We start from the raw sequence: 27998 nt of genomic DNA, 5'->3' as shown, positions 1-27998 counted from the left end.
TTGAGTTTACGAATTGACAGTTTATTAACCCAACTTTACACAGGCTACTGTTTGGCCGTAGCCCACGCCAAATAAATGAAAGATAACCCACAAGCCAACCGTGACCTTCTCTTGTGAAGGCCAGACGTAAGAGAGAGAGAACAAAGGCTAAACCTGGTCTTAACTTCCAATGCTCCACCCCCCTGCCCAACCCCCCTCCACGCCACTCCGCCAACCGCCACGATGCCCGGCATCAGAACATTCCAGGCATTCCCGTGATTGGCAGATAGCAAGTTGATTGACATGTCGGACCCCGCGAACACTGGGTACTGGTAAGTACAACACAACCACCTCCTAGCCTAACATAACACACAGCTGTCTGTGCGGGTCTCTACAGTATATTTCATATTCTCAGAACCCAACATTACTTTGAAGAATCTAACATACAAAATACATTTTGATTTGTTCACACTTTTTTGGGGGGGGTACTACATGATTCTGTGTGTTATTTCAGTGTTTTGTGGTCTTCACTATAGTAAAAAATAAAGAAAAACCCTTGAATGTGTCCAAACTTTATGAACAGCATGAAGTAATAAAGGAATTGACAGAAGAAATAGAATATAAAAATACATTCAATCAGTACGTGGACAACGCTTGTATAAAGTGACAGCATAGGTCTCAACAAACTTTTACACTTAAGACATAACAAACTTTGAACATACATACACCTCAGGGGAAAATGTCATTTAATTGGTTCGTGAAATGACCTGTTAGCAGTTACCCATGAACTTCCCAATCATTGCACTAACGGTAGTTAGCATTGCTTAAATCCCAGAGTACCCCATTAAAAACTTCCGAATTATTTTTTAATACTAAAGAAATAGTTTGAAATGTACAGATTTGTAATATACAGCAGTAATGTTACAAACAAAAAATGCTCAATTTAAGTCCTGGCCCAAGGACACTTTCTTACTTTTCTAGAAACCCTCAGCAATGGACTTTCCTAAAACGAATTAGAAATGTTCTATTTTATGTTCTATTTTTAGCTGAACTACCTGATTGCACCTATTATTATCCAATGAATATCCAGTCATTACTGGGTAGGTGTAATTACTGAGACACAAGCATCTTTCTCTGGCCTCGGTTGCAGAACAAACTAAAATACCCACAGAAGTTTACTTTATTGTAAAATAGTTTCTTTTGATCAACAATAATGTTGGTAGCTGATGCTAGACAAGGCTTTCGGAGTGGAAACAGTGCAATAGCCAGGCCTACTATTGTTTTTATTTTATTTTATTAAAATTAAAAAATTAAAACTTTATTTCACTTGGCAAATCAGCTGTAAATAAGAACAAATTCTTATTTACAATGACGGCCTACCGGGGAACAGTGGGTTAACTGCCTTGCTCAGGGGCAGAACGACAGATTTTTACCTTGCCTACACGTTAACCACTAGGCTACCTGCCGCCCCTAGTTAATGTATTGACGCTATCAAGTTCATCTCAAATCCTAACGGAGTGAAAAAGTGTCATGTCTGAAGTGACAGGATCAACGGATGATTCTTCATGATCTAATAAATCCAGTCCGTTAGGAGAGTCATAACCCTGTTCTCTGTCAGACTCAGGAATCAGATCCGACAGGTCCTCTTCACGGCAGACGATGGAGATGAGATCATGACGTTCTTCACAGGGACTAGTTGTGAGGGACAGGGCCTGCTGGGGGAAATCCCCTGACAGGTACTGGAAAATGAACCCAATCATGAAAAAGTTGTTAGCGCTTTGTCCAGGGGTTGTGAGCTACTTGTACATCAAGGGGCCTAACGCTACAGAAACAGGAGATAGGCTCCTGCCCTATGGGCCATTCTGGCTCGCACAAGGCAACTGATGCATTTTATTTATGCAGGGGAGTCCCAATAGATGTCTGTTAATTTTGGCACTTCTTTAGATTTAGTCTAATCTGATTAATTTAGACTAAAATAAATAGATAAAATAGCATTAAGTCATTTTTGTTATTTGAACAATGATTTAGTCAAGTTATTTTCCAAAATGATGAAAACGGGGCCATTTTAGTTAACTAAATGCCCTTTATTTTTGTCACATCACATTTGTATTGCCTCATTAACCTATAGTAAACATACAGAGCCTACAGAAAGTATTCTCTTGTTAGTCTGAATTCAAAATGTATTAAATATTACCCCCCCCCCACCCATCTACACACAATATCCCATAGTGAAGACATGTTTTTAGAAATGTATTGAAAATAAAATAGAGAAATCTCATTTACATTAGTATTCACACCCCTGAGTCAACACTTTGTAGAAGCACCTTTGGCAGTGATTACAGCTTTGAGTCGTCTTGGGTATGTCTGTATCAGCTTTGAGTCGTCTTGGGTATGTCTGTATCAGCTTTGAGTCGTCTTGGGTATGTCTGTATCAGCTTTGAGTCGTCTTGGGTATGTCTGTATCAGCTTTGAGTCGTCTTGGGTATGTCTGTATCAGCTTTGAGTCGTCTTGGGTATGTCTGTATCAGCTTTGAGTCGTCTTGGGTATGTCTGTATCAGCTTTGAGTCGTCTTGGGTATGTCTGTATCAGCTTTGAGTCGTCTTGGGTATGTCTGTATCAGCTTTGAGTCGTCTTGGGTATGTTTGTATCAGCTTTGAGTCGTCTTGGGTATGTTTGTATCAGCTTTGCACATCTGGATTTGGGGATTTTCTCCCATTCTTCCTTGCATCTCAAGGACGATAAAAGTAAATTGGATGCACCTGAACTCAGGTTGGAGTTTTATACCAAAGAGTTGTGAATACTTAATAGTTAAGCAAATGAGATCTGTAATTAATTTTCAATAAATTTACAAACATTTCTAGAAACATGTTTTCACTTTGTCATTATGGGGTATTGTGTTGAGATGGGTGAGACATCTATTACATCCATTTAGATTTTAGGCTCTAACAACAACAAAATGTGGAATAAGTCAAGGGGTAAGAAAACTTTCAGAAGACACTGTATGTTTACTATAGGTAAAGGAGGTATTACAAAATGTGATGGGACTAAAATCTGACTAAAATGAAAGGGCATTTAGTTAACAGGCACCCAGATGAACAGACGCTGTTATCACATGAAACACATCTATGGTTATTGTATCCGTGGAAAGACGTACCTCACAATAGTGGTCTGGTAACCGTAGTGGGGGCTGAAGGAACTGTTTGATTTTCTTATGGTGCCTGTAGATGAAGAGCGTAAGGCCCACTACCAAGACACCCAACAGGATGGTCAAGGTCACACTGATCGCCACAATCTTCTTTTTCCGTGTCCTTTCTGTACAGGAAGGTAACACACATCCTACACAAAGAAATAGGGAGCATATAGATTGATATGGATACAGTTGAAGTCGGAAGTTTACATACATTTAGGTTGGAGTCATTAACTCGTTTTTCAACCACTCCACAAATTTCTTGTTAACAAACTATAGTTTTGGCAAGTCGGTTAGGACATCTACTTTGTACATGACACACAAAAAAAATCCAACAATTGTTTACAGACAGATTATTTAATTTATAATTCACTGTATCACAATTCCAGTGAGTCAGAAGTTTAAATACACGAATTTGAATGTGGAGGAGCCACATTTTTACTTTGATGCAAAAAGTGCAAATCAATCCCAGAACAACAGCAAAGGACCTTGTGAAGGTGCTGGAGGAAACAGGTACAAAAGTATCTATATCCACAGTTAAACGAGTCCTACAGCAACATAACCTGAAAAGCCGCTCAGCAAGGAAGAAGTCACTGCTCCAAAACCACCAAAAAAAAGCCAGACTATGGTTTTCAACTGCACATGGGGACAAAGATCGTACTTTTTGGAGAAATGCCCTATATTCTGATAATTAAAAAAAATAAATGTTTGGCCATAATGACCATCGTTATGTTTGGAGGGAAAAGGGGGAGGCTTGCAAGCCGAAGAACACCATCCCAACCGTGAAGTATGGGGGTGGCAGCATCATGTTGTGGAGGTGCTTTGCTGCAGGAGGGACTGGTCTACTTCACAAAATAGATGGCATCATGAAGTAAGAAAATTATGTGGATATATTGAAGCAACATCTCAAGACATCAGTCAGGAAGTTAAAGCTTGGTCGCAAATGGGTCTTCCAAATGGACAATGACCCCAAGCATACTTACAAAGTTGTGGCAAAATGGCTTAAGGACAACAAAGTCAAGGTATTGGAGTGGCCATCACAAAGCCCTGACCTCAATCCCATAGAAAATTTGTGGGCAGAACTGAAAAAGCATGTGTGAGCAAGGAGGACTACAAACCTGACTGTTACACCAGCTCTGCCAAAATTCACCCAACTTATTGTGGGAAGCTTGTGGAAGGCTACCCGAAATGTTTAACCCAAGTTAAACAATTTAACTTCTTATGGCTGCAGGGGCAATATTGAGTAGCTTGGATGAAAAGGTGCCCAGAGGTGCCCAGAGTAAACTGCCTGCTCCTCAGTCCCAGTTGCTAATATATGCATAGTATTATTAGTTTTGGATAGAAAACACTCTGACATTTCTAAAACTGTTTGAATGATGTCTGTGAGTATAACAGAACTCATATGGCAGGCAAAAACCTGAGAAGAAAATCCAACCAGATAGTGGGAAATCTGAGGTTTGTAGGTTTTCAACTCACCGACAATCGAATACACAGTGGGATATGGGTCATTTTGACTTCCTAAGGCTTCCACTAGATGTCAACAGTCTTTAGAACGTTGTCTGATGCTTCTACTGTGAGGGGGCCGAATGAGAGGGGATTGAGTAAGGTCTGCCATGACCTGAACATGCGCTGACCATGCGAGTTCACGTGAGAGCGAGCTCAGTTCTATCGCATTTCTGAAAACAAAGGAATTCTCCGGTTGGAACATTATTGAAGTTGGAACAAACATCCTAAAGATTGATTCAATACATCGTTTGACATGTTTTTACTGACTGTTACGGAAGTTTGACATTTCGTGACTTTGGATTTCTTTACCAAACACGCTAACAAAAGTAGCTATTTGGACATAAATGATGGACATTACCAAACAAATCAAACATTTATTGTGGAACTGCGATTCCTGGGAGTGCATTCTGATGAAGATCATCAAAGGTAAGTGAACATTTATAATGTTATTTCTGACTTCTGTTTACTGCAAAATATGGCGGATATATTTTTGTCTTGACTGGGCTCCGAGTGCCGACCTCAGATTATTGCATGGTTTGCTTTTTCCGTAAAGTTTATTTGAAATCTTACACAGCGGTTGCATTAAGGAGAAGTGGATCTAAAATTCCATGTATAAACACTTGATCTCTGATCAACGTTTATTATGAGTATTTCTGGATATTGATGCGGCTCTCTGCAAAATCACCGGATGTTTTTGGAACTACTGAACACAACGCGCCAATGTATACTGAGATTTTGGGATATAAATATGAACTTTATCGAACAAAACATACATGTTTTGTGTAACATGAAGTCCTATGAGTGTCATCTGATGAAGATCATCAAAGGTTAGTGATTAATTTTATCTCTATATCTGCTTTTTGTGACTCCTGTCTTTGGCTGGAAAAATGGCTGTGTTTTTCTGTGATTTGGCGGTGACCAAACATAATCGTTTGTGGTGCTTTCGCTGTAAAGCCTTTTTCAAATCGGACACGGTGGTGGGATTAACAAGAAGTGTATCTTTAAAATGGTGTGAAATACTTGAATTTTAATTATGAGATTTCTGTTGTTTGAATTTAGCGCCCTGCACTTTCACTGGCTGTTGTCATATCGATCCCGTTAACGGGATTGCAGCCCTAAAGAAGTTTTAAAAGCAATGCTACCAAATACTAATTGAGTGTATGTAAACTTCTGACCCACTGGGAATGTGATGAAAGAAATAAAAGCTGAAATAAATCATGCTCTCTTCTATTATTCTGACATTTCAGTCTTAAAATAAAGTGGTGATCCTAACTGACCTAAGACGGGGGATTTGTACAAGGATTAAATGTCAGGAATTGTGAAAAACTGAGTTTAAATGTATTTGGCTAAGGTGTATGTAAACTTCCGACTTCAACTGTATATAGATATATACAGTGCCTTCGGAAAGTACTCAGACCGCTTTACTTTTTCCACATTTTGGTAGGTTACAGCCTAATTCTAAAATTGATTAAATTGTTTTTTTTCCTCATCAATCTACACACAATACCCCATAATGACAAAGCAATAACAGGATTTTAGACATTTTTGTTAATTTATTAAATATAAAAAACTGAGGGCCTCCCGAGTGGCGCAATGGTCTAAGGCTCTGCATCACAGTGCTAAATGTGCCACTAGAGATCCTGGAATCGAGTCCAGGCTCGGTCGCAGCCCATTGGGTGGTGCACAATTGGCCCAGCGTCGTCCGGGTTAGGGGATGTCCTTGTCCCATCACACACTACTGACTCCTGTGGCGTGCCGGGCACAGTACATGCTGACACGGTTGCCAGGTGTTTCCTTCGACACATTGGTGCGGCTGGCTTCCAGGTTAAATGGCCATTGTATCAAGAAGCAGTGCGGCATTTACATAAGTACTCAGTACTTGAAGCATGGAGGTGGTGGTGTGGGAGTGCTTTGCTGGTGACACTGTCAGTGATTTATTTAGAATTCAAGGTACACTTAAACAGCAGCATTCTGCAGCGATACGCCATTCAATCTGGTTTGCGCTTAGTGGGACTCTCATTTATCAACAGAACAATGACCCAACACACCTCCAGGCTGTGTAAGGGCTATTTGACCAAGAAAGAGAGTGATGGAGTGCTGCATCAGATGACCTGGCCTCCAATCACCCAACCTCAACCCAATTGAGATGGTTTGGGATGAGTTGGACCGCAGAGTAAAGGAAAAGCATCCAACAAGTGCTTAGCATATGTGGGAACTCCTTCAAGACTGTTGGAAAAGTAGCAAGCGCTCCAGCAGGTATATCTCACTGGTCATCCCCAAAGCCAATTCTTCCTTTGGCCGCTTCTCCTTCCAGTTCTCTGCTGCCAATGACTGGAACGAACTGCAAAAATCTCTGAAGCTGGAGACTCTTACCTCCCTCACTAGCTTTAAGCACCAGCTGTCAGAGCAGCTCACATAGCTCATCTGTAAATAGCCCATCCAATCTACCTCATCCCCATACTGTATTTATTTATCTACAGTATATTGCTCCTTTGCACCCCAGTATCTCAACTTGCACATTCATCTTCTGCACATCCTACCATTCCAGTGTTTAATTGCTATATTGTAATTACTTTGCCACCATGGCCTATTTATTGCCTTACCTCTCTTGCACATGCTGTATATAGATTTTTCTATTGTATTATTGACTGTATGTTTGTTTATTCAATGTGTAACTCTGTGTTGTTGTATGTGTCAAACTGCTTTGCTTAATCTTGGCCAGGTCACAGTTGCAAATGAGAACTTGTTCTCAACTAGCCTACCTGGTTAAATTAAAAAAATTAAAAAATCCAGGTGAAGCTGGTTGAGAGAATGCCAAGAGTGTGCAAAGCTGTCATCAAGGCAAAGGGTGGCTACTTTGAAGAATCTCAAATATAATTATTTGTTCAACACTTTTTTGGTTACTACATGATTCCATATGTGTTATTTCATAGTTTTGATGTCTTCACTAATATTCTACAATGTATAAAATAGTAAAAGTAAAGAAAAACCCTTGAATGAGTAGGTGTCCAAATTTTTTACATTTTTGCAAAATTAGTTTTTTTATTAAACGGATTGATGAGGGGGAAAAAACGATTTAATCAATTTAAGAATAAGGCTGTAACGTACCAAAATGTGGAAAAAGTCAAGGTTGGTGGCGGTGGTGTAATGGTGTGGGAGATTGTTTTCATGGCACACGTTAGGTCTGTTGATACCAATTTGGAAACGTTTCCATGCCCCGAAGAAGTCAGGCTGTTCTGGAGGTATTATGGAGTATTTTGTGTAGATTGATGAGGTGAAAAAAAGTATGTAATCAATTTTAGAATAAGGTTGTAACATAACAAAATGTGGAAATAGTCAAGGAGTCTGAATACTTCCCGAATACACTGTACATAGCAAGCCATGGCCACGTGACTCACTCTCTGTAGGAGCGAACCATTTTCGTGAACGAGGTGGTGTACTTAAAACTGTCCTTTGAGTGTTTTGAGAGAAGGAGGAGTTACTAGGTGAAGTGTTATCATTAGAACAGTGGTTCCCAAACTTTTATCATCCCGTACCCCTTCAAACATTCAACCTCCAGCTGCGTACCCCCTCTAGCACCAGGGTCAGCTGCGTACCCCCTCTAGCACCAGGGTCAGCTGCGTACCCCCTCTAGCACCAGGGTCAGCTGCGTACCCCCTCTAGCACCAGGGTCAGCTGCGTACCCCCTCTAGCACCAGGGTCAGCTGCGTACCCCCTCTAGCACCAGGGTCAGCTGCGTACCCCCTCTAGCACCAGGGTCAGCTGCGTACCCCCTCTAGCACCAGGGTCAGCTGCGTACCCCCTCTAGCACCAGGGTCAGCTGCGTACCCCCTCTAGCACCAGGGTCAGCTGCGTACCCGCTCTAGCACCAGGGTCAGCTGCGTACCCCCTCTAGCACCAGGGTCGCGCACTCTCAAATGTTTTTTGTTGTTGCCATCATTGTAAGCCTGCTACACACACACTATTCAATACATTTATTAAACACAAGAATGAGTGAGTTATTGTCACAACCCGGCTCATGGGAAGTGACAGAGAGCTCTTATAGGACCAGGGCACAAATAATGATCAATAATTTCGCTCTTTATTTAACCATCTTACATATAAAACCTTATTTGTTCATCAAAAATTGTGAATAACTCACCACAGGTTAATGAGAAGGGTGTGCTTGAAAGGATACACATAACTCTGCAATGTTGGGTTGTATTGGAGAGAGGCTCAGTCTTAAATAATTTTCCACACACAGTCTGTGCCTGTATTTAGTTTTCATGCTAGTGAGGGCCGAGACTCCACTCTCACGTAGGTACGTGGTTGCAAAGGGCATCAGTGTCTTAACAGCACGATTTGCCAAGGCAGGATACTCTGAGCGTAGCCCAATCCAGAAATCTGGCAGTGGCTTCTGATTAAATAAAATTTTCACAGAACCGCTTGTTGCAATTTCGATGAGGCTCTCTTGTTCAGACATCGGTAAGTGGACTGGGGGCAGGGCATGATAACAAATCCAGTTGTTTGTGTCATCCGTTTCGTAATTGTGTACCAACTCACTCAGGTGCGTCGCTACATCACATTTGACACTGTCCGTAAACTTCATTTGCACATTTGCACACAAAAAAAAAAAATCATACAATGATGGAAAGACCTGGAGAAGAGCTCCAACTTCTTAAATCACAGCCTCAATTTTCTCCCGCACATTGAATATGGTTGCGGAGAGTTGCGGATAGCCCCGTTGTAAAAAATTTAATGGACTGTTTGAAAATGTGAAGAATATATATATTTTTTTATGTGAAACACATTTTTGTTTGGCGTACCCCAGTTTGGGAGTACCTGCATTAGAGGATAGGATAATGGTAACAGCAAGTCAACTAATATAAAGAAAGCCTGGATGAGCCTCACCTGACTCTTGGATGGACTCACAATGTTGAGTGCTGGGAGCTCCAAAGGGTTTGTGGTAACAGTAATACCGGACCTGTACACAGTACCTCCGGCCCACATCCAGACCTTTGATGGTCGTATGGGATGTGGAGGAGTCATGATCCTGCTAAAACAAGGGTAGAGAGAGGCACATCAACTCATCTTCGATCACACTAACATCCTACAGTGGGGGATCACCAAAACACCTGATAACTTCCCAATGAATTGCCCAAACCTTGGATGAATACGGTGTTTCAGTGCTGGGCTGGATAAAAAAACCTGCATTCATTTAAAAAAAAAAATATATTTTTTTAAACCTGGCTTGCTTCCACATTGCTACTCACGTTGAGCTCCTCCCCGTCTCTGCCGTATTGAACGATGTATTGAAAATGCTTTCCATTATCCTCCAGTAGACGGTTGTTCTTTACCATGTTTACGATCAGAAGTCCTTCCTTGGAGGTCAACTGGACTTCAGGGCTGCAAGAATCAGCTGGGTGGTTGGGTCAGAAAGAGAAGGGGTGGTTGGGTCAGCAAGAGAAGGGGTGGTTGAGTCAGAAAGAGAAGGGGTGGTTGGGTCAGAAAGAGAAGGGGTGGTTGGGTCAGAAAGAGAAGGGTGGTTGAATCAGAAAAAGAAGGGTGGTTGAGTCAGAAAGAGAAGGGGTGGGTGGGTCAGAAAGAGAAGGGGTGGGTGGGTCAGAAAGAGAAGGGGTGGTTGGGTCAGAAAGAGAAGGGGTGGTTGGGTCAGAAAGAGAAGGGGTGGTTGGGTCAGAAAGAGAAGGGGTGGTTGGGTCAGAAAGAGAAGGGGTGGTTGGGTCAGAAAGAGAAGGGGTGGTTGGGTCAGAAAGAGAGGGGGTGGTTGAGTCAGAAAGAGAAGGGTGGTTGAGTCAGAAAGAGAAGGGTGGTTGAGTCAGAAAGAGAAGGGGTGGTTGGGTCAGAAAGAGAGGGGGTGGGTGGGTCAGAAAGAGAGGGGGTGGTTGAGTCAGAAAGAGAGGGGTGGTTGAGTCAGAAAGAGAGGGGGTGGTTGAGTCAGAAAGAGAGGGGTGGTTGAGTCAGAAAGAGAAGGGGTGGTTGAGTCAGAAAGAGAAGGGGTGGTTGAGTCAGAAAGAGAGGGGTGGTTGAGTCAGAAAGAGAGGGGTGGTTGAGTCAGAAAGAGAAGGGGTGGTTGAGTCAGAAAGAGAGGGGTGGTTGAGTCAGAAAGAGAGGGGTGGTTGAGTCAGAAAGAGAGGGGTGGTTGAGTCAGAAAGAGAGGGGTGGTTGAGTCAGAAAGAGAAGGGGTGGTTGAGTCAGAAAGAGAAGGGGTGGTTGAGTCAGAAAGAGAAGGGGTGGTTGAGTCAGAAAGAGAAGGGGTGGTTGAGTCAGAAAGAGAGGGGTGGTTGAGTCAGAAAGAGAGGGGTGGTTGAGTCAGAAAGAGAGGGGTGGTTGAGTCAGAAAGAGAGGGGTGGTTGAGTCAGAAAGAGAAGGGGTGGTTGAGTCAGAAAGAGAAGGGGTGGTTGAGTCAGAAAGAGAGGGGTGGTTGAGTCAGAAAGAGAGGGAAACTTGATTTAAAAAAAACGTTGCTCAAGCTTTTCGAACCAAACCACAATGCTACCAGTGTGCTGGCCTACTGATGAAGCAGACTAGGCCTTGGACATGACAAACTGTATACAATTTGGATCTGGCCTATCAGGAGCGAAGTTGAATGATCCGTTACCATAGCTACAGGCTTCGCCGGATCTGGATGTGCGGTTGCCTTCCTGAGCCAGGACTTGCACCATCACACATCCCAGCCCGAACAGTTCATTACAGGTGGTGAGCTCGGTCTGAACACAGCCCGAAATGTTGTGCCACTTCTCGCTGTCACTGCTGTGGATTAAAAAGAAGGCTCAGATGAGAAAATAATTGTGTCATAACTGAGCAAAACATCTATCCTTACGGGGCCAGGAGTTTTTGCTGATCAACTGACCTGGGACACCGATCAACATTGCCTTCAGAGAGTATTCACACCCCTTGACTTTTTCCACATTCTGTTGTGTTACAGCTTGAATTTAAAATGGATACAATTGAGGTTTTATGTCACTGGTCTACACACAATACCCAATAATGTTAAAGTGGAATTTGATTTAAATTAATAATAGAAATTAATAGAAAATAAAAAGCTCAAATTTCTTGAGTCAATAAGTATTCACCCTGTGTTATGGCAAGCCTAAATAACAGGAGAAAAATATGCTTAACAAGTACTTTATTAAGTTGCATGGACTAACTGTATGCAATAACGGTGTTAAACATTTTTTAATGACTGCACCACCTATGTACCTCACACATACATTTATCTGTAAGGTCCCTCAGCCGAGCAGTGAATTTAAAAGCACATATTCAACCACAAAGACCAGGGAGGTTGTCCAATGGTTTGCAAAGAAGCGCACCTATTGGTTGATGGACAAAAAAAAAAAAGCAGACATTGAATATCCCTTTGAGCATGGGGCAGTTATTAATTATACTTTGGATGGTGTACCAATACACCCAGTCACTACAAAGATCCTTCCTAAATAATTTGTCAGAGTGGAAGGAAACCACTCAGAGATTTCACCATGAGGCCAATTGTGATTTTAAACCAGTTACAAGGCTGTGATAGGAGAAAACTGAGGATGGATCAATAACATTGTAGTTACTCCCCACAGTAATAACATAAATGAAAGTGAAAAGAAGGAAGTCTTTAATGAATAAAAAATATTCCAAAACATCCATCCTGTACGCAATAAGGTACGAAAGTACCTTTCGGAAAAGCTGACCACGACTCCATTTTGTTGATTCCAGCCTACAAACAGAAACTAAAACAACAAGCTCCCGCGCTCAGGTCTGTTCAACGCTGGTCCGACCAATCTGAATCCACGCTTCAAGACTGCTTCGATCACGCGGATTGGAATATGTTCCGCATTGCGTCCAACAACAATATTGACGAATATGCTGATTCGGTGAGCGAGTTCATTAGGAAGTGCATTGACGATGTCGTACCCACAGCAACGATTAAAACATTCCCAAACCAGAAACCGTGGATTGACGGCAGCATTCGCGTGAAACTGAAAGCACGAACCACTGCTTTTAACCAGGGCAAGGTGACCGGAAACATGACCGAATACAAACAGTGTAGCTATTCTCTCCGCAAGGCAATCAAACAGGCTAAGTCCCAGTACAGAGACAAAATCGAGTCGCAATTCAACAGCTCAGACACAAGAGGTATGTGGCAGGGTCTACAGTCAATCACGGATTACAAAAAGAAAACCAGCCCCGTCGCGGACCAGGATGTCTTGCTCCCAGACAGGCTAAACAACTTTTTTGCCCGCTTTGAGGACAATACAGTGCCACTGACACGGCCCCCTACCAAAACCTGCGGGCTCTCCTTCACTGCAGCCGAGGTGAGTAAAACATTTAAACGTGTTAACCCTCGCAAGGCTGCAGGCCCAGACGGCATTCCCAGCCGCGTCCTCAGAGCATGCGCAGACCAGCTGGCTGGTGTGTTTACGGACATATTCAATCAATCCTTATCCCAGTCTGCTGTTCCCACATGCTTCAAGAGGGCCACCATTGTTCCTGTTCCCAAGAAAGCTAAGGTAACTGAGCTAAACGACTACCGCCCCGTAGCACTCACTTCCGTCATCATGAAGTGCTTTGAGAGACTAGTCAAGGACCATATCACCTCCACCCTACCGGACACCCTAGACCCACTCCAATTTGCTTACCGACCCAATAGGTCCACAGACGACGCAATCGCAACCACACTGCACACTGCCCTAACCCATCTGGACAAGAGGAATACCCATGTGAGAATGCTGTTCATCGATTACAGCTCAGCATTTAACACCATAGTACCCTCCAAACTCGTCATCAAGCTCGAGACCCTGGGTCTCGACCCCGCCCTGTGCAACTGGGTCCTGGACTTCCTGACGGGCCGCCCCCAGGTGGTGAGGGTAGGTAACAACATCTCCACCCCGCTGATCCTCAACACTGGGGCCCCACAAGGGTGCGTTCTGAGCCCTCTCCTGTACTCCCTGTTCACCCACGACTGCGTGGCCATGCACGCCTCCAACTCAATCATCAAGTTTGCGGATGACACTACAGTGGTAGGCTTGATTACCAACAACGACGAGACGGCCTACAGGGAGGAGGTGAGGGCCCTCGGAGTGTGGTGTCAGGAAAATAACCTCACACTCAACGTCAACAAAACAAAGGAGATGATTGTGGACTTCAGGAAACAGCAGAGGGAGCACCCCCCTATCCACATCGACGGGTCAGTAGTGGAGAAGGTGGAAAGTTAAGTTCCTCGGTGTACACATCACGGACAAATTGTATTGTCCACCCACACAGACAGCGTTGTGAAGAAGGCGCAGCAGCGCCTCTTCAACCTCAGGAGGCTGAAGAAATTCGGCTTGTCACCAAAAGCACTCACAAACTTCTACAGACGCACAATCGAGAGCATCCTGTCGGGCTGTATCACCGCCTGGTACGGCAACTGCTCCGCCCACAACCGTAAGGCTCTCCAGAGGGTAGTGAGGTCTGCAGAACGCACCACCGGGGGCAAACTACCTGCCCTCCAGGACACCTACACCACCCGATGTCACAGGAAGGCCATAAAGATCATCAAGGACAACAACCACCCAAGCCACTGCCTGTTCACCCCGCTATCATCCAGAAGGCGAGGTCAGTACAGGTGCATCAAAGCAGGGACCGAGAGACTGAAAAACAGCTTCTATCTCAAGGCCATCAGACTGTTAAACAGCCAACACTAACATTTAGCGGCTGCTGCCAACATACTGACTCAACTCCAGCCACTTTAAAAATGGGAATTGATGGAAATTATGTAAAAATGTACCACTAGCCACTTTAAACAATGCCACTTAATATAATGTTTACATACCCTACATTACCCATCTCATATGTATATACTGTACTCTATATCATCTACTGCATCTTGCCATCTTATGTAATACATGTACCACTAGCCACTTTAAACTATGCCACTTTATGTTTACATACCCTACAGTACTCATCTCATATGTATATACCGTACTCTATACCATCTACTGCATCTTGCCATGCCGTTCTGTACCACCACTCATTCATATATCTTTATGTACATATTCTTTATCCCTTTACACTTGTGTGTGTGTATAAGGTAGTAGTTGTGGAATTGTTAGGTTAGATTACTTGTTGGTTATTACTGCATTGCCGGAACTAGAAGCACAAGCATTTCGCTACACTCGCATTAACATCTGCTAACCATGTGTATGTGACTAATAAAATTTGATTTGATTTGATTTGAAGTAATACTGCAAATATACATTGGAGTTGCTTACCAAGACGACATTGAATGTTCCTGAGTGGTGTAGTTACAATTTCGACTTAAAAATCTATGGCAAGACCTGAAAATGTCTGTCTAGTGTCATATACTCTTTGGGTATAGCGAGTGGCTCCCCCCTCCAACACTCAGGTTCTGTTATCTCAGGTCGTAAATTCCTGGAGGAGACTCTCTCCTCCTGGCCATGCAGAAAGAGACACATGTAGAAGAAGTTCCTTTGTTATCTCAGAACTGAATAATGTCCATGTTTTGGAGAATGTGTAAACGGTCAGTGGAGAATCAAGCTACGACCCGGTCCGGTTTGTTTCATGTTTGTGACCACATGAAAGACAATAAAGCCACATTACCATAACTCTTTATACAGGAGCCTCCGTTATGAGGTTTGCGTCTAATTATTGTTTTAAATGAATGAGTAAAGATGAAACTATGTGAAATTGTGTAATGTGATTTTAAACTGTTAATGTGAGAAAATTGCATTCCCTCTAAAGTTGAACTAAGTCATTGGCATGACATGATCTGGCTCATGAGACAGCCCTTTTCTACTGTTACGATCAAAACCCCCACCTGAATAAATCCTCTTGAGACCATAAGTACCTCAATCACCGAGGGGGCGAAGGTTTGAGTAGAGACCACAAAAACCTCAGTATAAGCTAAGGTTGGAAGGATGTGTCGTGGCTGAATCATAATTAGTTAGGTAATATAGATAGATAAGATGTTATTGTCATCATATGCTTGTGAGATACTTGTCATTAGAATGGTGCCCTTTGGACTATAGGGTTGGCAGTGCATTTTCCCCTTCTGAGCTAGGGCTTAGTCACTTGGGGCCCAGAGAGGGGAGAGGTCAGGCTTGTCTTCATATGTCAATGTATCTGTTAAACCATGTGGTGCTATGTAGAATATCAGAAGGGGAGGAGAACAGAATGGAACATTGTCTTCTTATGGAAATGTGTCTGTAACTATTCCTAAACCATGTGAAGGGATTAATTATTAATTAATTATTATTAATGGGGAACCAGTTAGTTATCTCATACAATGTCTGTACGCCAGTCACTCCCTACTTTTCTCATTGGGGGAAGGAGTATGGCAGTGTTTGGAACCATTGTATGTCCCCTCTGAGGTTGCCCTTATCTTGATCTAGTATATGACCTATAAGGCTCACTGTCTTTTCTCTGAGCTTATCCAGGAAGGGGTGTATTTTAGATGGGAGTATCTAGACTTGACAATTGATATATGCCATTGGATGAGGTAATGTTGTGGTACCAAGCATGAGATTGAAACCTCGTCTTAGGAGACCAAACTGAACGATAATTTATAGCTAATGTTATCTAGCTATGGGATACTCCTCTTTCAAGTAAAATGTTCTTTGTAAGTTGAGAGGGGTGTATCTTGGCTATAAATGAAACTAAGAATTGTAAGCACTCAGAGAATTCATTTATAGACACTGAATTGATCTGAGAGTCAAAAAGGTCTATGGTGAAGCTCATATATTATTAAAGATGGACTTTATAATATAACTCTGACTTGTGTGTGGTTGGCTCTCTTTATTGAGTAATACAGGAAATTACCACGACAGGTGGTTGAATTCCTAACCAAACCACGTAGAGCATTGGCTACACGGGTGGAAATGGTTAAACTCTGAGACTATCGATCCCGACTGAATAAGAGCAAATCTTCGATACTAATTATTAGTCTGCAGCTAGAAATTATGTCGACCTGGAATGCGAAGACCGACAACCGCCGAAACATCTGTTCTATAAGAACATTTTTGAATCGTACTCTGAAGTAACCATTCTAACCACGAAAGCCTCCAGGGAAGCAGAGAGAAGCTCGTGTAACAGTATAACTTTAGTCCGTCCCCTCGCCCCAACCCGGGCACGAACCAGGGACCCTCTGCACACATCAACAACAGTCACCCACGAAGCATCGTTACCCATCGCTCCACAAAAGCCGCAGCCCTTGCTGAGCAAGGGGAACCACTACTTCAAGGTCTCAGAGCAAGTGACATCACCGATTGAAAGGCTATTAGCGCGCACCACCGCTAACTAGCTAGCCATTTCACATCGGTTACACTCGGATGAACTTTCCAACAGAAAGACAGACGATTCCAACAGAGATCACGACGACACACTGAGCATAAATATATACAGTGGGGCAAAAAAGTATTTAGTCAGCCACCAATTGTGCAAGTTCTCCCACTTAAAAAGATGAGAGGCCTGTAATTTTCATCATAGGTACACGTCAACTATGACAGACAAAATGAGAAAAAGAAATTCCAGAAAATCCCATTGTAGGATTTTTAATTAATTTATTTGCAAATTATGGTGGAAAATAAGTATTTGGTCAATAACAAAAGTTTCTCAATACTTTGTTATATACCCTTTGTTGGCAATGACAGAGGTCAAACGTTTTCTGTAAGTCTTCACAAGGTTTTCACACACTGTTGCTGGTATTTTTGGCCCATTACTCCATGCAGATCTCCTCTAGAGCAGTGATGTTTTGGGGCTGTTGCTGGGCAACACGGACTTTTAACTCCCTCCAAAGATTTTCTATGGCACAGGTGTCAAACTCATTACACGGGGGGCCGAGTGTCTGCGGGTTTTCGCTCCTCCCTTGTACTTGATTGATGAATTAACATCACTAATTAGTTAGGAACTCCCCACACCTGGTTGTCTAGGGCTTTATTGAAAGGAAAAACCAAAAACCTGCAGACACTAGGCCCTCCGTGGAATGAGTTTGACACCCCTGTTCTATGGGGTTGAGATCTGGAGACTGGCTAGGCCACTCCAGGACCTTGAAATGCTTCTTACGAAGCCACTCCTTCGTTGCCCGGGCGGTGTTTTTGGGATCATTGTCATGCTGAAAGACCCAGCCACGTTTCATCTTCAATACCCTTGCTGATGGAAGGAGGTTTTCACTCAAAATCTCACAATACATGGCCCCATTCATTCTTTCCTTTACACGGATCAGTCGTCCTGGTCCCTTTGCAGAAAAACAGCCCCAAAGCATGATGTTTCCACCCCCATGCTTCACAGTAGGTATGGTGTTCTTTGGATGCAACTCAGCATTCTTTGTCCTCGAAACACAACGAGTTGAGTTTTTACAAAAAAGTTATATTTTGGTTTCATCTGACCATATGACATTCTCCCAATCTTCTTCTGGATCATCCAAATGCTCTCTAGCAAACTTCAAACGGGCCTGGACATGTACTGGCTTAAGCAGGGGGACACGTCTGGCACTGCAGGATTTGAGTCCCTGGCGGCGTAGTGTGCTACTGATGGTCGGCTTTGTTACTTTGGTCCCAGCTCTCTGCAGGTCATTCACTAGGTCCCCCCGTGTGGTTCTGGGATTTTTTGCTCACCGTTCTTGTGATCATTTTGACCCCACGGGGTGAGATCTTGCGTGGAGCCCCAGATCGAGGGAGATTATCAGTGGTCTTGTATGTCTTCCATTTCATAATAATTGCTCCCACAGTTGATTTCTTCAAACCAAGCTGCTTACCTATTGCAGATTCAGTCTTCCCAGCCTGGTGCAGGTCTACAATTTTGTTTCTGGTGTCCTTTGTCAGCTCTTTGGTCTTGGACATAGTGGAGTTTGGAGTGTGACTGTTTGAGGTTGTGGACAGGTGTCTTTTATACTGATAACAAGTTCAAACAGGTGCCATTAATACAGGTAACGAGTGGAGGACAGAGGAGCCTCTTAAAGAAGAAGTTACAAGTCTGTGAGAGCCAGAAATCTTGCTTGTTTGTAGGGGACCAAATACTTATTTTCCACCATAATTTGCAAATAAATTCATAAAAAAAACCTACAATGTGATTTTCTGGAATTTTTTTTCTCATTTTGTCTGTCATAGTTGAAGTGTACCGATGATGAAAATTACAGGCCTCTCATCTATTTAAATGGGAGAACTTGCACAATTGGTGGCTGACTAAATACTTTTTTGCCCCACTGTATATATTGATTGCAATTTTTCCCGAACAAGTGAGCGTTCATGTGCAAAGGATTAGCATTTCAATTAATATAATTATCAACCGTGTAGTGACGTCTTTCCCGCCCTTCTCAGTCCACACCCACTTCCCTTTGTCCACCAACCAGTCATATTGGCTTAGCCCACTAGGGAACCTCCCCTATCATTTCCTTGTAACCATATCTACTGTTGTTTGTTTATGCATTTCTGTGAATATTTAGTTAATAATTTATTTACTAAGACAATTGATGTATGGATGATTCATAGTAAAGGCTGGGTTCGTGCAGATAACCAACAATTTACGACGTTTGAAATTAGACTAATGTGAGGTAAAGAATAATTCATTAATTAGAAGACTAATTGATCAGATATTAAAGTATCTGAAGAGTTATATTAGGAAAATTATAACTTTGTAATCTTAAGATTTTCCTTGGTGCCCCGACTTCCTAGTTAATTACATTTACATGATTAGTTTAATCACGTAATAATAATGAAAGAGAATTGATTTTATGAAATATCTTTAATGATGCCAAAGACACGACACTAGCAATGATCAACAACCAACTTGAGAGAGCTTGAAGAATTTTACAAAGAATAAAAAATGGGCAAGCATTGTACAATCCAGGGTTGCAAAGCTCTTATCCATATTTACCTAGAAAGAATCACAGCTGTAATCACTGCCAAAGGTAATTGTAACCTGTATTGACTAAATTGAATACTTAGCAAAAAAAAGTATATTGCATTAATAAAGAAATGGACAATTCAACTTTGACAGAGTATTGTGTGTTGATCATTGACAAATTCCAATCCATTTTAATCCCACTTTGTAACACAACAAAATGTGGAAAAATGCAAAAGGGGTGTGAAAACGTTCTGAAAGTGTGTGTCTATCAAACAACAATGAGGAACTGTACTGCTACTCTCTGTTTATCATACAATTGAAGTCTGAAGTTAACATACATTTAAACTCAGTTTTTCACAATTCCTGACATTTAATCCTAGTAAAAGTCCCTGTTTTAGGTCAGTTAGGATCACCACTTTATTTTAAGAATGTGAAATGTCAGAATAATAGTAGAGAGAATTATTTATTTCAGCTTTTATTTCTTTCATCACATTCCCAGTGGGTCAGAAGTTTACATGCACTCAATTAGTATTTGGTAGCATTGCCTATAAATTGTTTAACTTGGGTCAAACGTTTCAGATAGCCTTCCACAAGCTTCCCACAATAAGTTAGGTGGAATGGGCCAAAATTCACCCGACAGAGCTGGTTTAACTGAGACAGATTTGTAGGCCTCCTTGCTCGCACACGCTTTTTCAGTTCTGCCCACAAATTTTCAATGGGATTGAGGTCAGGGCTTTGTGATGGCCACTCCAATACCTTGACTTTGCTGTTCTTAAGCCATTTTGCCACAACTTTGGAAGTATGCTTGGGATCATTGTCCATTTGGAAGACCAAGCTTTAACTTCCTGACTGATGTCTTGAGATGTTGCTTCAATATATATCCACATCATTTTCTTTCCTCATGATGCCATCTATTTTGTGAAGTGCACCAGTCCACCCTGCAGCAAAGCACCTCCACAACATGATGCTGCCACCCCCATGCTTCACGGTTGGGATGGTGATCTTCGGCTTGCAAGCCTCCCGCTTTTTCCTCCAAACATAACGATGGTCATTTTGGCCAAACAGTTCTATTTTTGTTTCATCAGACCAGAGGACATTATTCCAAAAAGTATGATCTTTGTTCCCATGTGGAGTTGCAAACCATAGTCTGGCTTTTTTTATGGTGGTTTTGGAGCAGTGGCCTCTTCCTTGTTGTCGAATATAGGACTCGTTTTACTGTGGATATAGACACTTTGTACCGGTTTCCTCCAACATCTTCACAAGGTCCATTACTGTTGTTCTGGGATTGATATGGACTTGTCGTACCAAAGTACGTTCATCTCTAGGAGACATAACGCGTCTCCTTCCTGAGCGGTATGACATCTGCGTGGTCCCATGGTATTTATACTTACGTACTATTGTTTGTACAGATGAATGTGGTACCTTCAGGCGTTTGGAAATTGCTCCCAAGGATGAGCCAGACTTGTGGAGGTCTACAAGTTATTTTCTGAGGTCTTGGCTGATTTCTTTTGATTTTCCCATGATGTCAAGCAAAGAGGCACTGAGTTTGAAGGTAGGCCTTGAAATACATCCACAGGAACACCTCCATTTGCCTCAAATTATGTCAATTAGCCTATCAGAAGCTTCTAAAGCCATGACATCATTTTCTGGAATTTTCCTGTTTTAAGGCACAGTCAACTTAGTGTATGTAAACTTCCGACCCACTGGAATTGTGATAGTGAATTATAAGTGAAATAATCTGTCCGTAAACAATTGTTGGAAAAATGACTTGTGTCATGCACCAAGTAGATGTCCTAACCGACTTGCCAAAACTTTAGTTGTTAATAAGAAATTTGTGGAGTGGTTGAAAAACAAGTTTTAAACTTCCAACTTCAAAAGTATATGCATAGTCACTTTAACCATGCCCACATGTACATACTGCCTCAATCAGCCCGACTAACTGGTGCCTGTATATAGCCTCGCTACTGTTTTTTTCCCACTGTATTTTTAACTGCTGTTGTCTTTCTTTACTTATCTATTGTTTACCTAATACCTTCTTTTTTACTTAAAAAAATGCATTGTTGGTTAGAGCCTGTAAGTCAATATTTCACTGTAAGGTCTGTTGTAGACAAATAAACTTTGATTGGATTTAACCCATGTACTACAGCTACTAGACATACTCACGTCCTGTACTGAACCGTGTACTTTATCCCTGGGCTGTCTGTGGCGGGGCTCCAACTCACAGCAGAGTCAACGCGCACGTTCCGTGGAGATAACAGCTCATCCTCAGACCATGCTACAGACAAAAGATTCATCACTTTCTGGAGCTTAATACAATTTTCTTTTATTTAACTTGGCAAGTCAGTTAAGAACAAATTCTTGTTTACAATGACGGCCTACCAAAAAGGCCTCCTGCCGGGGATGGGGGCTGGGATTAAAAATAAATAAAATACAAATATAGGACAAGAGAGACAACACTATATAAAGAGAGACCTAAGAGGACAACATAGCATGGCATCAACACAGCATGGTAGCAGCATAACATGCCAGCAGCACAACATGGTAGCTGAACAAAACAGGGTACAAGCATTGTTGGGCACAGACAACAGCAAAGGGCAAGAAGGTAGAGACAACAAACATCACGCAAAGCAGCCACAACTGTCAGTAAGAGTGTCCATCAGGAATGTCTCTAGACATTTATAGTTAGCTAGAATAAAATCATGAGCATTTTTATCTAACGTTAGATAAGGAAATCCTAGACTGCTGACCAGCTAGCCACTTGCAAACATTATGAAAAAGTGTAGCTTTTAAATCGAAACCGAAGAAGCAGAAATAATAGCCAATGAGGGGGGAAAAAATGGATTACCTTGTCTGAGGACATGACAGAGAGTCCAAAACAACAAAACGCCTTTCAGACACAACATTTCAGTAGATCAGGCTAATTTATGCGATTGCAACATACTATTATAGATCACTATCTAGTAACAACCTTCAGCGAAACCTAAATTCAATTCCCAGAATCTGAGTGAACCTACTTCTGAGTGAACCCTTCTCCTGTCCAATCGCTTAGTCCTAGGCAAAGTAGAAACGCCCATTTAAAGGAACAACCCAACGGCAACATGTTTTATGAAATATCAGAGTAAAAATGTTATGCTCCTGTGTAGGAGTTATTACAGAACAGATAGTCATAATTGTATTATCAATGAGAGTAGGCTCATCTTTAAAAACAATATAAATTGAAAAAAATTGTTCCCGTAAGGTGTTCTCTGTATTGGACAACTGCAAGATCACTCTTGATGTAGAGATTTGGTGGTACCAATGACTACTTACAGTTTGTACACTCTTAGAAAAGATATATGGTAAGTATAACCAAACAGGGTTCTTCAGTTTGTCCCCATAGAGGAACCATTTTTGGTGCTTGGTAGAATTCTACATAGAACCCATTTTAAATGGTTCTACCTAGAACCCTCTGCGAAGGGTTCTGCTGACAACCCCTTTCCCATTGGAATCCAGCCAGAGTGAATTTTTACAAAATGACTGCCAGGGTAGGAAAGATGAATTATTAAGATTACCTAAATCATCTAAACTGGAACAAACATCTCAGTAACGGGGTGCAATATGTCCAACTACTAAACAGATTGGTTTATTTTAGAAAAATATGTTTATCTTAATTTAGTTCAAGATTAAATCAACCAATCCATTTACATGGAAAAACACAGATATTGAAACAAACAATTCTGAAAATCAACCTGCAATTAAGCATGTTGGAAAATATGAGAATGATGAGCGTGGTTTGGAGTGTTTTACTCGACACAGATTAGAAATGACACAATCACACTCAACTCTGGTTTTTAAAACCAACACTTGGTTTATTTTAATCCTGAATTAAATGTTCACTAACTGGAATATATGATAATTATGCTAAACAGTAAAGGTGTAACACACTGGGCACATACGTAAATTCAACGTCTAGTTTACACTGAAAAATCAACAGGGCTCTATTCAGTCTTTCACTGAAGCGAGTCAGCGTGCTAGAAATGTAAAGGTAATTTCCGACAGACGATTTATACAGGGTTTACAGTGAATGCAGAACATTTCCTTTGCATATCACTCACGCTGTAACGCCGAATTTCCGCGAAATGGATTGAATACCCCTAGATTAAATCATATGAAGTTAAACAGGTGTGGTGATACTGATTATTTGTCGGCAGAGATGGTTTGTTTACATAGCAGGTTAGGATAACTAACGCAGCAGGTTAGGGGAATGAGGTTAAGGCTAGTAAAGGGTTAGGTTTAGCAACAATGCTAGTTGTCAACACTGTTGTAGACCTGCTCCACTAAACCGCAACAGTATAAACGTAAACACATCATCCGTTCACAACACCGGGAGCCATTTGACACCTCTAATGCAGTACCGACACCGTCAAAACAACCGCGATTTGGATGTCAGCTAAAGCTTATCTGATTGAATAGATTCGATTTGTGCTTGGTACAGAACGATGGTACTACTTCCTATCACTGCAGTACTCTCAGTTTTGCAGCGCTATGCCGCTGTGTCACCCCTAATTGACGGACAGTCCGATCAGCGAATGAGAGTTAAGACAGGACTCCCGAGTCTCCAATGGCTGTGGATATGTAATTCGATACCGCAGAGTCATTCGAGGCAAACAATCAGGAAAACGAGGCGGTCAGCCACAACTGTCATGAAGCGATTTGGCCTTAATATAAATGTATTTATAAGCGAATTACCTTGACATACCTTGATAAAACAAAATAGGGGAATTAACATTTAAGAGGTTTTAGGTAGAACCCTTTGCCTTACAAAGAACCCTCTTCCAAAAAAAGGGCCCGGTTCTTCAGATGAAAACGTTTTTTGGAAGAACCAGTTTCCCACACAAAGAATCCGTTTGGAAATGTGTTTTCAAAGAGTGTAAGTCTATGCACCTCATGCTTATTGTAAGTGAGAGGAGTCTGCGGTATCAGTGTGGTTTCAGTGGTGAATATGTGAGGGCTGGGGTACAGTCAAACAAACCACACAAGTAACACCTCCAGCATCTAGTATAAACAGCACAATAAGATTCAGTGGTGTAAAGTATTTAAGTAAAAACACTTTATAAAGTACTACTTAAGTCGTTTTTTGGGGGGTATCTGTACTCTACTATTTTATTTTTTTTGGACAACTTTTACTTCATTACATTCCTAAAGAAAATGATGTACTTTTTATTCCATACATTTAACCTTGACATCCAAAAGTACTCATTACATGTTGAATGCCTAGCAGGACTGGAACATTGTCTAATTCACACACTTATGAAGAAAACATCCCTGGTCATCCCTACTGCCTCTGATCTTGCGGACTCACTAAACACACGCTTTGTTTGTAAATGATGTTTAGTTGGTGCGTTCCCTTGGCTATCTATAAATAAATAAAAACAAGAACAATGTGCCCGTCTGGTTTGCTTTATATAAGGAATTTAAAATTATTTGTACTTTTACTTTTGATACTTAAGTATATTTTAGCAATTACGTTTACTTTTGATACTTAAGTATATTTAAAACCAAATACTTTCATACTTTTATTCAAGTATGATTTTACTCAGTGACTTTCACTTGAGTAACTTTCTATTAATGTATCTTTACTTTTACTCAAGTATGACATTTGGGTACTTTTCCCACCACTGATAAGATTAGACACATACAGTATGAAGAACATGTCACAAAAAAAAATTTGTATTAGAAATGTTCACTAACTGGACTGTATGATAATTATGCTAAACAGTAAAGGTGTAACACAGTGGGCACATACGTAAGTTCAACGTCTAGTTTTGATTTACATTTGTTTAAGTTATCAGCTAATGTGAAATCAAACCCCAAAAATTGGATTTAGGTTAAAAGTTGGGTGAAAAAAAAGACAAAAATTCACATTCACACACTTTTTTGCAAATCCAAGTCGTTTTCCTTGTTCAACATCACAGTACATTTTTTGGTTGAAATGGCGCAGAAACAACATTGGTTCAACAAGTTTTTGCCCAGTTGCTTGCTTAGCGAGTAGGCTTACCACATCCACCTGATTCAGCTCAAACCGAGGCTCAAACCCGAGGAGCTCTGCCTCGCAAACACACATGACCGTCCTCCTGAAACATCTTACCTAGTTCTGCCACCGAAAAGCTATTCAGCAGCGCAAGTCGGAACACTTCAGGCTGACGAGTGAGTTTCACACATCTCCATGTGGGTTGGAAGTCTACCAGTCCTCGGTTAATCCAAGGAGTGGACAGGGGTTTTCTGCTCTTAGTATGAAGGCAGGTGTCTGCTGTGTGACTTGCTCTACAGAGCATCCATAATTTAAACTGACACTGAAATTCTGCCACCTGTTAACAGAAATACAGTACCAATTGAAGTGGCATATCTGATCTAAAAAAAGAGGAATTACTAAAGACAACAGCACTTAACCCTGAGGAAGCCAAATTAGGCTTTTGTGTGTGGTGTACATACCAAACAGCTCTTACCCACTATTCAGGGCCAGTAATCTAAAGTACAGCAGGCAATCAGGCTGTTAAGTTGGCCAAGAAAACTAATGAATCTTAGCTAATGGAACATATATATGTGTGACAAACCATAGTTATATAAACACTGGTTACACCTTGCATTAACATGTGGTTTTCATTACACAAGTAATCTCGTCCACCAGCCGGCTCTCTCTCGTTAGCAATGTAGCCTGAGGATGAGGTTAGATTTCCAGATACAATGCATGATGCGTCACTGATTACCTTCCTGAGGTGGTCAAGAAGATCTGTCCACAATAGGTCCCCCCCCCCCCCCCCCCCAAAAAAAAACTGGTATAACAGGGTCTATGATGACACACAAACCAGCCACTTAATTATCAGTCTGTTATGGGAATTAACATAGACAATTGGCCTTGTGTAATGAGACATGTGCTTCTGAGGTTCTCAGTTCTGTAAAAATAAAAATCATTGCAACACTGGAGAAAATGTCACTATTGACAGAATGATGACATGAAAAAAAGTAATTTCAAGTATCATTTAACAGCATGGTTTAAGATGGCTGAGTTTAGACACGGAGATCAATTATGATCTTTTCTCACTAACTGGTCTTTTGACCAATCAGATCAGCGCTGAAAAATATTATATATACTGTTTAGCAGTCTGATGGCCTTGAGATAGAAGCTGTTTTTCAGTCTCTCGGTCCCAGCTTTGATGCACCTGAACTGACCTCGCCTTCTGGATGATAGCGGGGTGACAGGCAGTTGCTTGGGTGGTCTCTGGACGTCTCTGAACGTCCTTGAGTGGCCCAGCCAGACCCCGGATCGACCATCTCTGGAGACCTGAAAATAGCTGTGCAGTGAAGCTCCCCTTACAACCTGACAGAGCTTGAGAGGATCTGCAGTGAAGAATGGGAGAAACTCCCCAAATACAGGTGTGCCAAGTATGTAGCGTCATACGCAAGACTTGAGGCTGTAATCGCTGCCAAAGGTGCTTCAACAAAGTACTGAGTAATGAGTCTGAAGATGTATTTATTTATTTTTTAATAAATTTGTACAAAATTCTACCAAACCGTTTTTGCTTTGTCATTATGGTGTATTGTGTATAGATGAGTAAAAAAATGATGTCATCAATTTTAGATTAAGGCTGTAACGTAACAAAATGTGGAAAAAGTCAAGGGGTCTGAATACTTTCCTAATGCACTGTATGCACGATCAACATTGCATGCTTTTAGATTCACCTGTAACACTTGTGTAGTTGGGATTTATTTTAATCAAATGTCTAGACACTGCTCAAGTATCGCAAAAGTACAAGTGGAGCAATCTATAATTTAATTTTGAGTTAGAAAACTTACCTTGGTATGCAAAGAGGAAAGCTGGCCATGCAAATAGGTTTAATAGCATATCTTCATCCCTGATCTTGACAGCCTCTCTCCCCTCTATTTCCACAGGTCCTTCCAACCTGGACTCAGGGGTAGAAGGAACATAGTAAAGCTGTAACAATCAAATGAGTATCATATGTTACGTTTCATATGGTATGTATTCATTTGTGAATGTCCATTTCATATGATGTTACAAAATGCAATTCGTATGATATGTTACAAATTGCAATTTGTTTTGGCTAACGTTGACTAGACATAACATAGTAAGGTTAAATGTGTGACACTCAAATGAGTATGATGTGTTTATGGTTGGTATGGTTACATAAGTCAAAAACTAAAGTAGAGAGGTTGGTTGGGTGTGTAATATGAATGTCTAGCAACCCAAAGTTTGCATGTTTGAATCACATCATAGATAACATTTTAGCTAATTAGCAACTTTGCAACTACCTAGCATGTTAGCTAACCATAACTCTTAACCTTATCCCCCAGCCCCTAGCCTCTAGTCTGAGGCCAGGCTGATCCTTCTGTCACGTTGACAAGAAGCTCTCTCAAAAAACGCTCCGTTGTGTTTTGTTCTCATTCTCATCATACCCTACATGCGGCAGCTTGTTCACGGTCACAACTTCCCGGCCCAGTGTG

At 41.5% G+C, this 27998-nt stretch overlaps 1 protein-coding gene across 2 annotated transcripts; it reads right to left on the bottom strand.

Annotated features, from left to right (window-relative positions):
- LOC129820693 (uncharacterized) lies at positions 1-22533 on the bottom strand. Of its 2 annotated transcripts, none has more exons than XM_055877553.1 (7): positions 22345-22533; positions 21663-21774; positions 11272-11423; positions 9926-10071; positions 9564-9705; positions 3135-3316; positions 1-1718 (listed from the first exon to the last, which is right to left on the bottom strand). In XM_055877553.1, the coding sequence occupies exons 1-7, from the start codon at positions 22400-22402 to the stop codon at positions 1482-1484; spliced, it is 1029 nt and encodes a 342-aa protein (XP_055733528.1). In that variant the 5' UTR covers positions 22403-22533; the 3' UTR covers positions 1-1481. The 2 variants fall into 2 exon arrangements, with proteins under 2 accessions (XP_055733528.1, XP_055733526.1); XM_055877551.1 differs by having other exon boundaries at positions 9564-9708; positions 22345-22532.
- Between the last annotated feature and the right edge of the window lie 5465 nt (positions 22534-27998).

This window comes from Salvelinus fontinalis, chromosome 23 (genome assembly GCF_029448725.1).
Source record: "Salvelinus fontinalis isolate EN_2023a chromosome 23, ASM2944872v1, whole genome shotgun sequence".
Classification (NCBI taxonomy): domain Eukaryota; kingdom Metazoa; phylum Chordata; class Actinopteri; order Salmoniformes; family Salmonidae; genus Salvelinus; species Salvelinus fontinalis.
This window is presented reverse-complemented; position numbering and strand designations above follow the sequence as displayed.

Bases quoted from the DNA above. Each gene is read 5' to 3' on its own strand.
- LOC129820693 (XM_055877551.1), bottom strand. From the start codon at position 22,402: ATGTTGTGTCTGAAAGGCGTTTTGTTGTTTTGGACTCTCTGTCATGTC. The intron at 21,775-22,344 runs GTAATCCATTTT...TTTTGTCTGTAG, and splicing joins CTGTCATGTCCTCAGACAAG to CATGGTCTGAGGATGAGCTG. The intron at 1,719-3,134 runs GTACGTCTTTCC...TTCATTTTCCAG, and splicing joins TACCAGACCACTATTGTGAG to TACCTGTCAGGGGATTTCCC.